The following is a 16,649-nucleotide window of genomic DNA, read 5'->3' on the forward strand; positions in this document are numbered from 1 at the left end:
AAAATTGGACTAATGCTAAATGTGAATTGTTCAATTTGTCATTCAATGATTCAAAGCTAATATTTTAAAGTATACAATTGTATGTTTGTCATAATATATACCTATATATTTACTTAAAAAAAATATATATATAAAGTAAATAAGCCTATAATAAATATAGTATATACTTTGTGTTATACTTACCCGATGTTGTGTGATATTGGGAAGGGTAAATGTTCCATGGTAAGAAGGGTATAATTAATGAGCCCCTGTCAAGAGAACATAATATTAACTTAAAGGGTTGTCCTAAACGAAATCCCTTTTCTATAGCTAATACAAGCATAGAACAAAAGTTTGGGTGGAGGCACAGTAATATCTAATATTATTGTACCTATAACCAGAGAAGGGGGTTACAATAGCATAAGCTCAGGTGCCTAATTCCACATTGGTAGGAGTTGTGTGAAAAATTGTACAACTACATCCGTATACACTAGCATGCGGGGGGATGCCCAGCACAAGGCAAGTCTGCCCTGCATGCCACTCCTCCCCACCCTACCGCTGCAATGCCGCCCCTTAAATGCCATATCGACGCCCCCTCCAGTTCCACGAGCGCCTCTGCCTGTCAGTTAGGCAGAGGCGTTTGCAAATGTGTTATGCTGTCGCACTGCAGGCGGGATTCACCATGTAAATGCATCTTCATGACTTTGTAAAGTGCTGAGAGTCCTTTGGGAGAAAAGTGTTCTATAAATAAAAGGATTATTATTATTAATGAGGAGTTTTCTGGCTTGCTTAAAGCATCAGTCACTGACAATGACACTGCAGATGGTGTAGTGCACAGTGGGCCTAATTCAGATCTGATCGCAGCAGCAGATTTGTTAGCTAATGGGCAAAACCATGTGCACTGCAGGGGGTGCAGATGTAACATGTGCAGAGAGAGTTAGATTTGGGTGGGGTGTGTTCAAACTGAAATCTAAATTGCAGTGTAAAATAAAGCAGCCAGTATTTACCCTGCACAGGAATAAAATAACCCACCCAAATCTAACTCTCTCTGCAAATGTTATATCTGCCCCCCCTGCAGTGCACATGGTTTTGTCCATTAGATAACAAATTTGCTGCTGCGATCAGATCTGTATTAGGCCCTGTGTATTCTGATTGCGCAGGAAACAACCTGATTAGTCGTCTTGTTTTCCACATACAATAACTTAAATCCATGTTTATCACCTATACCCTATATGATGTCATTGAGTGACAGTATGGAAGAAGACAGACTCTCTTGGTTTTGTCATATAGTATAGGCTCTTTTCATGCAGAGAAGTAAGTGCAAACCATTCGCCTGGACTCCAGGCGAATGGTATGCACTCACTTCTCTGCATGAAAAGAGTGTCCAGGCCCTGGACACTGAGGCTGATCCAGAGTGGCAATTACACCCGTACCACATGTGTGCACAGAGTTATATGATATTTGCCCATACGCTGAGCTCTAGGCATCTATGTGACAGTACAACTTAAATAGCCCTCATCATCAGCAACACACAGCTCCACCATCCCTGTAATAGGTGCAGGAGGTGTGTCTGGATTCAGACGGATCTTTGCATAGTTGCAGCTTTACAGAGGCCAACTATAGCGATTACGCACTCTCTGTTCCCTTTGTCTATGTAGGAACTAATTGTCGTCACACAGTTACACCAGGTACAAGTGAAGGTGGGACTGCAGGACTTGAGGCTCCACTTGACAACAAACACAGGGCCTGATTGAGAGGTGGACGCAGTAAACACAGCAGCTGCGTCCAACCCTTGTGTAAATGCGCTAATGCTGCAGTAGGCATCTTATGCGAATAGACACCTCCTGCAAACTTCTCTGATCTGCTGCTTCCTCTGAGGATGCAACATTTTTATTATCTTCATTCTGCCCGGTCCAGGAAATCAAGCATTGGATGATGCAACCTGTGGCCTCAGCACGGCTACAAAATAGGGATGACACACCCCAATTTTTAAAGACGCTCACCGTTAACGCCCTCGTACCATCATGTTTGCGTACAACACTAAATCAGGCCCACAATGCAAAAAAAATTGGAGTTGTGTGGAGTTTTTCATCAGCACCAAGAGCAGTTGTATTGCAACAATGCTGCTGACAATGGTAACATACTGATTTAGTTCATACTTGCCTACTTAATAACTGCTGCCTCCTGTTGGACACGCAATTGCATCATCATAGCCCCACCCCCGCCTTACAATTCCCATGTTACCTGTATTATAAAGTGGGGGGTGGGGCTACAAAGACGGGATTTACCTCATATCATGTCATCACCCTACCCATATCTTGTGTGAGCGGATGGTGGTGGGTTGTGAATATGGAGGTGGGGGGAAGTGGGATGCAGGAGGCTTTCCCGCTTTCCCGGGGGGGTCTGGAGTGTCACCCTATTTTCAGGAGCCTCCCGGCCATTCCAAAAGAGTAGGCAAGTAAGATTTAGTTATTTCATTTCATTTATGTTTTGATACTGCGCCTATGTAATGTAACTTCTCTCTTTTCTTCATAGAACCCACAGAAAGTCATTGTAAAAAAAGAATCTAAGCAACAAGACAAAACCGGCATTAACAGCCTTTCCTATGAACTAAGTGATCTTGCAAGGTGGGTGACAAACACACAGGGCCTGGTGCTGATGTTATCGGAGTGGAGTGATTCTTACATGCTGCTGTGCGTGTGCAAAAATCCCTAAAACTCCATCATCACGTGCGTTACACAAAGTGCACACACACAGAGGCGCTGTTGACAGTGGAGGCAAAACCCCGACTTTGGGGTAAATTTACTAAGATTCGTATTTTCCCGTTTCAGGTCAAAGTTCAATCACGAATGACATCGAAAGTGTAAAACTGCAACTTTTTGAATTTGTTACGATGGATTTACTAAGCTGTCGTATTCGGGTTTTTCTTTTCTTCCGATGTCGATGTCATTCGTGTTTTTTTTTTGTTTTTTACGGCAGTGATTAGCAAAACACTGCCGACTTTTTTTACAATTAATCTCGGCCGGATCTGTGTGATCCGTGCTGGGGTTCATTTTTTTTTTTTTTTAATTAAACACTGTAAAATCTACAAAAAAAATTGCGTGGGGTCCCCCCTCCTAAGCATAACCAGCCTCGGGCTCTTTGAGCCGATCCTGGTTGCAGAAATATGGGAAAAAAATTGACAGGGGTTCCCCCATATTTAAGCAACCAGCATCGGGCTCTGCGCCTGGTCCTGGCTCCAAAAATACGGGGGACAAAAAGAGTAGGGGTCCCCCGTATTTTTAAAACCAGCACCGGGCTCCACTAGCTGGACAGATAATGCCACAGCCGGGGGTCACTTTTATATAGTGCCCTGCGGCCGTGGCATCAAAAATCCAACTAGTCACCCCTGGCCGGGGTACCCTGGGGGAGTGGGGACCCCTTCAATCAAGGGGTCCCCCCCCCCAGCCACCCAAGGGCCAGGGGTGAAGCCCGAGGCTGTCCCCCCCCATCCAATGGGCTGCGGATGGGGGGGCTGATAGCCTTTGTTGTAAAAGAAAAGATATTGTTTTTAGTAGCAGTACTACAAGTCCCAGCAAGCCTCCCCCGCATGCTGGTACTTGGAGAACCACAAGTACCAGCATGCGGCGGAAAAACGTGCCCGCTGGTACCTGTAGTACTACTACTAAAAAAATACCCAAAAAAACACAAGACACACACGCCGTGAAAGTATAATTTTATTACATACATACACACATACATACATACTTACCTTATGTTCCCACGCAGGTCGGTCCTCTTCTCCAGTAGAATCCAAGGGGTACCTGTTGAAGAAATTATACTCACGAGATCCAGGGGTCCAGGGTCCTCGGGGAATCCAGGTGTAATCCACGTACTTGAAAAAAATAACAAAACGGACACTCGAGCCACGCACTAAAAGGGGACCCATGTTTGCACATGGGTCACCTTTCCACGAATGCCAGAAACCCACTCTGACTGATGTCTAAGTGGGTTTCTTCAGCCAATCAGGGAGTGCCACGTTGTAGCACTCTCCTGATCGGCTGTGTGCTCCTGTCCTAACTGACAGGCAGCACACGGCAGTGTTACAATGTAGCGCCTATGCGCTACATTGTAACCAATGCTGGGAACTTTCTGCCCTGCGGTTGACCTAAAGTGACGTCACCGCTGAGCAAGAAAGTTCCCATCATTGGTTACAATGTAGCGCATAGGCGCTACATTGTAACACTGCCGTGTGCTGCCTGTCAGTGAGGACAGGAGCACACAGCTGATCAGGAGAGTGCTACAACGTGGCGCTCCCTGATTGGCTGAAGAAACCCACTTAGACAGAAGTCAAAGTGGGTTTCTGGCATTCGTGGAAAGGTGACCCATGTGCAAACATGGGTCCCCTTTCAGTTCGTGGTCGGGACACCGTTTTGTTATTTTTTTCAAGTACGTGGATTACCCCTGGATTTCCCGAGGAGCCTGGACCCCTGGATCTCGTGAGTATAATTTCTTCAACAGGTACCCCTTGGATTCTACTGGAGAAGAGGACCGACCTGCGTGGGAACTTAAGGTAAGTATGTATGTATGTGTGTATGTATGTAATAAAATTATACTTTCACGGTGTGTGTGTCTTGTCTTTTTTTGGGTATTTTTTTAGTAGTAGTACTACAGGTACCAGCGGGCCCGTTTTTCCGTCGCATGCTGGTACTTGTGGTTCTCCAAGTACCAGCATGCGGGGGAGGCTTGCTGGGCCTTGTAGTACTGCTACTAAAAACAATATCTTTTCTTTTACAACAAAGGCTATCAGCCTCCCCATCCGCAGCCCATTGGATGGGGGGGGACAGCCTCGGGCTTCACCCCTGGCCCTTGGGTGGCTGGGGGGGGGGACCCCTTGATTGAAGGGGTCCCCACTCCCCCAGGGTACCCCGGCCAGGAGTGACTAGTTGGATTTTTGATGCCACGGCCGCAGGGCACTATATAAAAGTGACCCCCGGCTGTGGCATTATCTGTCCAGCTAGTGGAGCCCGGTGCTGGTTTTAAAAATACGGGGGACCCCTACTCTTTTTGTCCCCCGTATTTTTGGGACCAGGACCAGGCGCAGAGCCCGATGCTGGTTGCTTAAATATGGGGGAACCCCTGTCATTTTTTTCCCCATATTTCTGCAACCAGGATCGGCTCAAAGAGCCCGAGGCTGGTTATGCTTAGGAGGGGGGACCCCACGCAATTCTTTTTGAAAAAATAAGCACTTTCCCACCCCTTCCCACTGATATACATGCACGGATCTCATGGATCCGTGCATGCCTATCCAATCACGAATAAAAAAAAAAGGTCTGTTTTTTTTTAGCACTTTTTTACGAGTTGTAATTTTTCACGGCAGTGTTTTTTTTTTTTTTTGCTTTGCACTTCTTAGTAAATGACCGAGATTCATACTTAAACAGCCGCGTTTTGACCGATGGTGTATTCATTCGTAATTTTTTACTTGGACTTGCAAAAAATTACGAATGCCCTCATCTCTGCCGTGATTAGTGTTTAGTAAATTACCGAGATGACACTTTGCTGAAAAAACGGCATCTCGGTCAAAATCGGGAGCTTAGTAAATTTCCCCCTTTATGTAGAGTCTGACCTTCCGACTTGTTATTTATCATAGCAAAGCAGACATTTACTGGGAGATAAAAGCTCTTAAACTGGAGGGAAAAGTTATTGGGGATTAAAGGAATTGGAGGAATAAAGACATTTTCGCCTTTGCCGCGTCCTGTAAATATCGTGGCCTCTATAACATTTCTATGAAGAGATTTCACTTTCAGTGTCTCTTGCATTGATGATGCCAATACATTTTGTTTTTGTTATTGCTCAGCTTTAACTTGACGGATCGGGATGAAGCAAAGTGCCGATCATTTCTACAAATTTCCACTTCAAAATGAGGCATTTCTCATGAAAATCAGACAGAACTTTCTTATAATATTATTAGTATAGATAAAGAGGCTGTTTCTGCGTTTGGAGCATGCTTGCCTGTTCTTCTGGATCCTGCGAGAGAGTCCTGAGTTTTAGGGTTGTCACCAGCGGAATGGGTTTGTTGGGTCAACCATATTTAGGTCGACACTCATTGGGTCGACCACTATTGGTCGACAGGCACTAGGACGACACATGGAAAATGTCGACATGGAAAAAGGTTGCCATGCATTTTTTAGGGTTTTTTTTGTGTTGTTTTCTTCGTAATGTGACCAGGAACATCAACTAGTGCACCGTGTCCCCTCACTTGGGTCGCTTTGCTCGCCATGCTTTGGGCAAGATGCCTCGCTACGCTAATGCTGCGCTCGGCACAGGTTACTATTCCCAATTGTAGTCCAAGTGGATCGTAAAGAATGAAAAAGTTCAAAAAATGAAAAAAATTTGAAAAACCCATGTCATCCTTTTATAGGTGTCGACAAATAGTGGTCGACCTATTGAGTGTTCACCTAATTAAAGTCGACCTAAGGACCATATACCGCCACCCACACGCCCGGAAGAGTAGGCATTCCTTCCTAGTGACGTGTGTAGAACAGTGACAGGAGTCCAGATTTGTGTGAAGGGGTGGTCTTCAGTATGCCGAATGTCGGGATCCCGGCGCACAGTATACCGGCGCCGGAATCCCGACACCCGGTATACCGACATCTATTCTCCCTCGTGGTGGTCCACGACCCCCCCTGGAGGGAAAATAAAATAGCATGGTGCGCATAGCGCACCACCGTGTCCGCAGCGTGGTGAGCACAGCGAGCCCGCAAGGGGCTCCTTTGCGCTCGCCACAGTGTTGGTATGCCGGCGATCGGGCTTCCGGCGCCAGTAAGCTGGTCTCCGGGAGCCCGGCCGCCGGCATACCATACTACACCCTTGTGAAGGTGGTGGGGCCTAGAGATGTGATTCTATGTTAATTGCATAATTTGGGCCCCACTGCTATTAAAATCACAGGATTTTGTCACAAGTGGGTGTGGCCTAATGACTAAAAAGCTCCAGCCCCACCCACTATACCAGCCCACCTGCTTGTCCTCTCTGGGCTTCTCCTGGGGATGGACATGTAGGTAAGTATGGTTTGGAGCATATAAAAAAAAAACAAGTGCAAAGGAAGCAACTACATTTATTTTATTTCTGCATGCAGGGTAAATACAGGCTGCTTTTGCATGTAGTCCACAAATACTGGACAGACGTATTTTAACACGGCCATTTAGATTCGAGTTTGGTCATGCCCCTCTGACATCTAATTCTTTCATCTACACTACAGTACCTGCAGTGGCTTTAATTTGCTCACAACTTATGATCACCCCCCAAAGCTGTAATACCATAATATGGATATATCAGATTTACACTATACTTGTATTGTAAAAACTGTAAGAAACTGAAAGGCATTAAATAGAGTGTTACTCAGATGTAGTAAACTATATACCTTTTGTTTGACAGTTTGGGAGAATGGACCATATCTGCAAAGTTTGAAGGCACAGATATGCAGAATTACGTCACACACTTTGAAGTGAAAGAATACGGTATGTTGTGTGATTATGTACAGTACATGGTATAACTAGGGTAATAAAGATCAAAGTACTAAATAGTTTATATACCTTCTCTCAATTGCATTAATTCCACAAAGAGTAGTCAATCTATCTGATGATTTGTTTACCTGTTCGATGTTAGGCGCCGGGGTCCGCTTGTCTGCGCGGCCCGGCACCTGGCAACTAGGGACGCCGTGCGCGTACAGCCGCCGGCTCCCTAGCAACGCTAGACGCCGGGCGCGCTGAGCCGCACGGACCCTAGCAACGGGGACGCCACTGGCGGACCGCGTTCCCCGTTGCTGGGTCCTTTGAATTAATAGGTGCACCTGTTCTCTGGCCGTGCAGCAAGGCAGCTGCACGGCATTGATTCTAATCAGCTCTTTTAGCAGCTGATTGGAGGACTCCTGATTAAATACACTCCCAGGGCTTCTCACAGATGCCGGTAATAGCTTCCTGCATGCTGTCTTGTTTGCTGAGAGTCTGTTTCCAGTCCAGCTGTATCCGGTCATTCTGGTCCTCTGAAGTCCTGTACTCGGGAGTTATCTCGTCCCTGGAGTTCTGACTGATCACCGTTTATCATCCAGTGGTGTTCGTGAGTCGCGGCTCTGCCGTGTGTAGCGGCTCGGCCGCTTTACCCCTTATATTTTGTGTTTGGAGCATTTGCGGAGGGTTCCGCTTCCACAGGTCCACTCTGGTATTCGGCGGTGCCGGGTAGGAGTATTGGACAAGTGGATATTTTGGTTGTCCTTTTCCCTGGCGGTTTCTCCGCACATACTTTAAGTTTTTAGTTAGCTTGTAGCCCCTGGCCAGGTTGTCTAGTTAGAGGGCCTCTTGTCATCATCCTGTCTCGGACTTCCCTTTGTCTCTCACTAAGACCGGGGGGCATAGGAGTTGGGCAGACATAATCCGCCCTTCAAATGCGGCTGCCAAGGGCTCAAGAAACCATAGTCTCGCAAGGGATTTCTGACAGCACGGATGAGACAACAGAGTGTCACAACTGAGGGCCTGAGTCCTTCCTGTTCCCGTCCCCAGCATTCCGTTCCAGTGCTCCGGTCCTTGCCATAAGATCTCCTCTGACCAGGAGTGCTGGAATCATAACATTTGATTAGATAGATAGATAGATAGATAGATAGATAGATAGATAACCTCTTTTACTCGCTTCGAGAGCAGCACCTCACGGTGGATATAAAAAAAAATATTGTCCACAAAGAAGTCCATAGAGGTCTTAAAGACAAGTGTCCAAATGTTCAAATTGCAGGACTTGATTGGAATCCCTGCCTGGGATCGTTGTTGGATGGAACTTTTAAGCCAATGCTTGCTTAAACTCAGTTGAGTATTTATCTCGAAGATACCCTTACACCAGAGCAGACACCCAAAATATGGCACCAAAGGCCTTCAATTTATAGAACATCTGATATATATTCACAAAATTCCATAAAATTATGTACAATAAAGATTTTGATCACACATCATAAGAAAGAGGTGTTTTGTATGGAACCAATGCTGCACCAAAACAGGTGTAATGATGTGCAACCCACCACCCTAGATTGTGAGCTCCGTGGTGGAAGCTCTCAATGCAGACAATGCGTCCAATCACCTTTACAACCCAACGCGTTTCTTCTTACAAAGGACTTCCTCAAGGGTAATATCTAAGCATAAAAATAGGTGGGTAACCATAGTTTCCACCAGCCAGAGGACCTGTCCTTGGGTGGATCAATAAGGTCAAAGAAGAAAAGATCCTAATCCTCCTGTGGCTGCAGTGGAAATGCCTATATATATATATATATATATATATAGATATATATACATATATATAGAGAGAGAGAGAGAGAGAGAGAGAGAAAAGAAAAGGGGGTTCCCAACGGCGCTGGACAGGTGAGTACAATCGGTTCAATTATCACTAGTCATTGTGGGTATAAATACTGTGTATGTGCACTATGTGTTTATGTATCGCTTGTCCCTGACGACGGGGCTTGACCCCGAAACGGCGTAGGACCACAATAAAGGCATAACTTTGTTCTGAAGTCTGCTGAGTGCCGCTGTCTTCTATGCATTATATATATATATATATATATATATATATATATATATGCTCCAATGTATTCATTGGAGCAGTTAATTTGGAGTTGATTAATTTAGAGCAGTTTTCATGAAAAACCGCTCCAAAGCCTTTAATTATAATTTTTTTAGTAACACACATCGCGTTCCCCATACTTATAATGGAAAATTTTGGCAAATTTATAATGACAACTTTACTAAAAAAAAAATAACAATGTGAGCCCTGTGATAATTTTGCCAGCTCAGGTGAAGTCACAGGGCAGCACTACGATGCCCAGCTTTTTCTTCCCCTGGCAGAGGGGATAATGTCATTTGGTCGACCACACTTAGGACGACAGTCTTTAGGTTGACCGCTATTGGTCGACATGGTTGCTAAGTTGACATGAACAAGGTCGACATGAGTTTTTAACTTTTTTAACTTTTTCATATTTTACGATCCACGTGGATTACGATTGGGAATACTAACCTGTGCGAGGGGACACGGTGCAGTAATTGAGGTTCTCCGTCACTTTCCGAAGAAAAGAACAACAACAAAAACAAAAACTCATGTCAACCTTTTTCCACCGCGACCTTGTTCACTTCGACCTAGTGACCACATCGACCTAATGCATGTCGACCAATAGTGTTCGACCTAATGACTGTCAACCTAAGTGTGGTGGACCTATTGACCCACACCATGGCAGAGAAAGCTGTGCAGGGACCCAGCTCCAGTGATCAGCTCTGTGTGTCCGATGGACGCCCAAGATGATCACAGTATAAAAAAATAAAAAAATAAAAGAAAAAACATACTTACCCGACCAGGGAGCCGAGGATCGGTGCTTCGGTGAGCGCTGCCGGGCGTCGGGTCCTCCATATGCTGCGTTATGACCCCTTTGCAGTAAAGTGACGCTGCAAAGCGGCAGCTCACTTTACAGCACCGGAAGTCATAGCACAGAAGAAGGACCCGGCGTCTGGAAGCCTACTGGAGCAGCGAACACCGGCTCCTGGGACTGGCAAGTATAAAATCCGGGGGAGGGGGGGCTTTTTGTCGGCGGTGGCACATGCGCAGCAGGATATCGGGGTGTTTTATACGGAAAGCTCTGTCTTTGCATGCGATAATTGATACATCCATGCAATGTACTTAATTATCGAAGTGCGAGTTTGCTCGAGTTTATCACCTGTCATCTGCATCATCAGATACGACTAGTCATGGCCGAGACGATGAAATTCCATCAACGTTGTCTGCCAAGGCCGATGCCCAGTGTCATAGTAGAGAGCATGTAAAATCCGTATAACTCAGGCCTTGGCAGCCTGGGTGGTGTTAAAAGTGTTTCTGGTATCCACCGTTAATTCACAGGAAACTAGAGAATTGCTTGAGGTACTGTGTACCCGGTACCAAGTACCATCTAGTTTCCATTTCTTTAGGCAGGCGTTACCGAGAATGTACACAGACATCAGAAAAAGAGTCACTAGTGTCCTAAAAAATGCAGTTGTACCCAATGTCCACTTAACCACGGACATGTGGACAAGTGGAGCAGGGCAGACTAAGAACAATATGACTGTGACAGCCCACTGGGTAGATGTATTGCCTCCCGCAGCAAGAACAGCAGCGGCGGCACCAGTAGCAGCTATCGCAAACGCCAACTCGTTCCTAGGCAGGCTACGCTTTGTATCACCGCTTTCCATAAGAGGCACACAGCTGACAACCTCTTACGGATACCGAGGAACATCATCGCAGAATGACTTACCCTAATTGGACTCTCCTGGGGATTTGTGACATCGGACAACGCCAGCAATATTGTGCATGCATTACATGTGGGCAAATTCCAGCACGTCCCATGTTTTGCACATGCATTGAATTTGGTGGTGCAGAATTATTTAAAAACGACAGGGGCGTGCAAGAGATGCTGTTGGTGGCCCGAAGAATTGTGGGCCACTTTCGGCATTCAGCCACCGCGTGCCGAAGACTGGAGCACCAGCAAACACTCCTGAACCTGCATTGCCATCATCTGAAGCAAGAGGTGGTAACGAGGTGGAATTCAATCCTCTATATGCTTTAGAGGAATGAAGGTGCAGCAAAAGGCCATTCAAGACTATACAGCTACCTACGATATAGGCAAAGGAGGGGGAATACAGTACACCTGACTCAAGCGCAGTGGAGAATGATTTCAACGTTGTGCAAGGTTCTGCAACCCTTTGAACTTTCCACACGTGACGTCAGTTCAGACACTTCCTGCCTGAGTCAGGTCATTCCCCTCATCAGGCTTTTGCAGAAGAAGCTGGAGAGATTGAAGGAGGAGCTAAAACAGAGCGATTCCGCTAGGCATGTGGGACTTGTGGAAGGAGCCCTTAATTCGCTTAACCAGGATTCACGGGTGGTCGATCTGTTGAAATCAGAGCACTACATTTTGGCCACCGTGCTTGATCCTAGATTTAAAACCTACGTTGTACAGTATCTCTCTTTCCGGCAGACACAAGTCTGCAGAGGATCAAAGACCTGCTGGTGAGAAAATTGTCAAGTCAAGCGGAACGTGACCTGTCAACAGCTCCTCCTTCACATTCTCCCGCAACTGGGGCTGCAAGGAAAAGGCTAAGAATTCCAAGCCCATCCGCTGGCGGTGATGCAGGGCAGTCTGGAGCGAGTGCTGACATCTGGTCCGGACTGAAGGACCTGCCAACGATTACTGACATGTCGTCTACTGTCACTGCATATGATTCTGTCACCATTGAAAGAATGGTGGTGGATTATATGAGTGACCGCATCCAAGTAGGCACGTCAGACAGTCCGTACGTATACTGGCAGGAAAAAGAGGCAATTTGGAGGACCTTGCACAAACTGGCTTTATTTTACCTAAGTTGCCCCCCCCTCCAGTGTGTACTCCGAAAGAGTGTTTAGTGCAGCCGCTCACCTTGTCAGCAATCGCCGTACGAGGTTACTTCCAGAAAATGCGGAGAAGATGATGTTCATCAAAATGAATTATAATCAATTCCTCCATGGAGACATTCACCAGCAATTGCCTCCAGAAAGTACACAGGGACCTGAGATGGTGGATTCCAGTGGGGACGAATTAATAATCTGTGAGGAGGGGGATGTACACAGTGAAAGGGGTGAGGAATCGGAGGATGAGGAGGAGGTGGACATCTTGCCTCTGTAGAGCCAGTTTGTGCAAGGAGAGATTGATTGCTTCTTTTTTGGTGGGGGCCCAAACCAACCATTCATTTCAGTCACAGTCGTGTGGCAGACCCTGTCACTGAAATGATGGGTTTGTTAAAGTGTGCATGTCCTGTTTATACAACATAAGGGTGGGTGGGAGGGCCCAAGGACAATTCCATCTTGCACCTCTTTTTTCTTTCATTTTTCTTTGCATCATGTGCTGTTTGGGGACTATTTTTTGAAGTGCCATCCTGTCTGACACTGCAGTGCCACTCCTAGATGGGCCAGGTGTTTGTGTCGGCCACTTGGGTCGCTTAGCGTAGCCATCCAGTGACCTTCGTGCACCTCTTTTTTTCTTTGCATCATGTGCTGTTTGGGGACTATTTTTTAAATCGGCCATCCTGTCTGACACTGCAGTGCCACTCCTAGATGGGCCAGGTGTTTGTGTCGGCCACTTGTGTCGCTTAGCGTAGCCATCCAGCGACCTTGGTGCACCTCTTTTTTTCTTTGCATCATGTGCTGTTTGGGGACTATTTTTTAAATCGTCCATCCTGTCTGACACTGCAGTGCCACTCCTAGATGGGCCAGGTGTTTGTGTCGGCCATTGGGTCGCTTAGCTTAGTCATCCAGCAACCTGCGTCCGAATCCAAAACCAAAACACAAAACCCGAAAAATGTCCGGTGCACATCACTAGTCCGTACAAATGAGAATCACCAGTCCAGTAACCTTTCTCCATCTACCTTGAATAACTAGAAGTTTTTATTTAATAATCTGTATAAGAGAGGAGGAGGCCCGTGTGCAGCCGCATCCTTTCGGCCCCCCTCCTATCTGCAGGCAGCGCTGAGAGTCTGAGCACTGGAAGGCTCAGACTCTACTGCTCATGCGCAGATCTCCGTGAAAGTAGCCGCTGTGCCATTTTCAGAGTTTTAACAGCGCTGCTGACATCGGCACGGGACTCTGGAGGGGTAAGTGTTCCAAAAATGGGTGCAGCGTGTGCGGTGTGGGCCCCTCCTGGACTCAGGGCCCCATTTACACCACACACACAGCACCCATTATAAATACGTCACCATTATCATTGATGATTGATAAGTTATCACCTTTCAAATTGCTGCTACAAGCACATTGTCTGTTACTTTATTGATATACAAGAATTAACTGAAGCGCTGCCTTTTAATAATCATCATCCAAAGTAAAACTAGGATAATACTAACATCACGTTTTCTTTCTCTACCTCAGTCCTGCCAAGTTTTGAGATTAAGCTTGAAAAAACTCAAAATGTTTTTTACTTGGACGATAAAGAACTAAAAGTAAAAATCTCTGCACAGTGAGTCAACATTATTCATGTAATACAATTATTTGAATGTCATTTATCTGTGTGATGTGGTGATCACTGATATATATATACAGGAGGTGTCTGTGTGTACTAGTGACCAGTGATATATATACAGGAGGTGTCTGTGTGATCTAGTGATCAGTGATATATGTACAGGATGTGTCTGTGTGTACTAGTGATCAAGGATATATGTACAGGCGGTGTCTATGTGTACTAGTGATCAAGGATATATGTACAGGAGGTGTCTGTGTGTACTAGTGATCAGTGATATATATACAGGAGGTGTCTGTGTGTACTAGTCATCAGTGATATATATCTATACAGGAGGTGTCTGTGTGTCCTAGTGATCAGTGATATATGTACAGGAGGTGTCTGTGTGTCCTAGTGATCAGTGATATATGTACAGGAGATGTCTGTGTGTACTAGTGATCAGTGATATATATACAGGAGGTGTCTGTGTGTCCTAGTGATCAGTGATATATGTACAGGAGGTGTCTGTGTGTACTAGTGATCAGTGATATATATACAAGAGGTGTCTGTGTGTACTAGTGATCAGTGATATATGTACAGGAGGTGTCTGTGTGTACTAGTGACCAGTGATACATGTACAGGAGGTGTCTGTGTGATCTAGTGATCAGTGATATATGTACAGGAGGTGTCTGTGTGTCCTAGTGATCAGTGATATATGTACAGGAGGTATCTGTGTGTCCTAGTGATCAGTTATATATGTACAGGAGGTGTCTGCGTGATCTAGTTATCAGTGATATATGTACAGGAGGTGTCTGTGTGTCCTAGTGATCAGTGATATATGTACAGGAGGTATCTGTGTGTCCTAGTGATCAGTTATATATGTACAGGAGGTGTCTGTGTGTACTAGTGATCAGTGATATATGTACAGGAGGTGTTTGTGTGTACTAGTGATCAGTGATATATATACAAGAGGTGTCTGTGTGCTCTAGTGATCAGTGATATATGTACAGGAGGTGTCTGTGTGATCTAGTGATCAGTGATATATGTACAGGAGGTGTCTGTGTGTCCTAGTGATCAGTGATATATGTACAGGAGGTATCTGTGTGTCCTAGTGATCAGTTATATATGTACAGGAGGTGTCTGCGTGATCTAGTTATCAGTGATATATGTACAGGAGGTGTCTGTGTGTCCTAGTGATCAGTGATATATGTACAGGAGGTATCTGTGTGTCCTAGTGATCAGTTATATATGTACAGGAGGTGTCTGTGTGTACTAGTGATCAGTGATATATGTACAGGAGGTGTCTGTGTGTACTAGTGATCAGTGATATATGTACAGGAGGTGTCTGTGTACTAGTGATCAGTGATATATGTACAGGAGGTGTCTGTGTGATCTAGTGATCAGTGTCAGTGATATATATACCGGAGATGTCTGTGTTCTAGTGATCAGTGATATATGTACAGGAGGTGTCTGTGTGTACTAGTGATAAGTGATACATGTATAGAGGTGACTGTGTGTCCTAGTGATCAGTGAAATATGTACAGGAGATATCTGTGTGATCTAGTGATCAGTGATATATGTACAGGAGGTATCTGTGTGTCCTAGTGATCAGTGATATATGTACAGGAGGTATCTGTGTGTCCTAGTGATCAGTGATATATGTACAGGAGGTGTCTGTGTGTACTAGTGATCAGCGATATATGTACAGGAGGTGTCTGTGTGTACTAGTGATCAGTGATATATGTACAGGAGGTGTATGTGTGTACTAGTAATCAGTAATATATGTACAGGATGTGTCTGTGTGTACTAGTGATCAGCGATATATGTACAGGAGGTGTCTGTGTGTACTTATGATCATTTATATATGTACAGGAGGTGTCTGTGTGTTCTAGTGATCAGTGATATATGTACAGGAGGTGTCTGTGTGTCCCAGTGATCAGTGATATATGTACAGGATGTGTCTGTGTACTAGTGATCAGTGATATATGTACAGGAGGTGTCTGTGTGTTCTAATGATCAGTGAAATATGTACAGGAGGTGTCTGTGTGTTCTAGTGATCAGTGATCTTTGTACAGGAGGTGTCTGTGTGTACTTGTGATTAGTGATATATGTACAGGAGGTGTCTGTGTGATCTAGTGTTCTGGTGATCAGTGATATATGTACAGGAGGTATCTGTGTGTACTAGTGATCAGTGATATGTGTACAGGAGGTGTCTGTGTGTACTAGTGATAAGTGATACATGTACAGGAGGTGTCTGTGTGATCTAGTGATCAGTGATATATGTACAGGAGGTATCTGTGTGTCCTAGTGATCAGTGATATATATACAGGATGTGTCTGTGTACTAGTGATCAGTGATATATGTACAGGAGGTGTCTGTGTGATCTAGTGATCAGTGATATATGTACAGGAGGTATGTACTAGTGATCAGTGATATGTGTACAGGAGGTGTCTGTGTGTACTAGTGATAAGTGATATATGTACAGGAGATATCTGTGTGATCTAGTGATCAGTGATATATGTACTGGAGGTATATGTGTGTCCTAGTGTTCAGTGAAATATGTACAGGAGGTGTCTGTGTGTTCTAGTGATCAGTGATATATGTACAGGAGGTGTCTGTGTGTCCTAGTGATCAGTGATATATGTACAGGATGTGTCTGTGTGTCCTAGTGCTC

The 16,649-nt window shown here is 45.2% G+C and overlaps 1 protein-coding gene across 2 annotated transcripts in view; it reads left to right on the forward strand.

The window, feature by feature from the left end:
* LOC134936125 (complement C3-like) overlaps positions 1 to 16,649 on the forward strand; it is a 674,806-nt gene that overhangs the window by 196,238 nt on the left and 461,919 nt on the right. For both annotated transcript variants that reach the window (XM_063931038.1, XM_063931039.1), the window contains exons 5-7: positions 2,515 to 2,606; positions 7,393 to 7,475; positions 13,909 to 13,996. In XM_063931038.1, coding sequence (XP_063787108.1) covers positions 2,515 to 2,606; positions 7,393 to 7,475; positions 13,909 to 13,996 — 263 coding nt within the window. The remainder of the gene's footprint in view (positions 1 to 2,514; positions 2,607 to 7,392; positions 7,476 to 13,908; positions 13,997 to 16,649) is intronic.

The sequence above is a fragment of the Pseudophryne corroboree genome, chromosome 6 (genome assembly GCF_028390025.1).
Source record: "Pseudophryne corroboree isolate aPseCor3 chromosome 6, aPseCor3.hap2, whole genome shotgun sequence".
NCBI lineage: Eukaryota > Metazoa > Chordata > Amphibia > Anura > Myobatrachidae > Pseudophryne > Pseudophryne corroboree.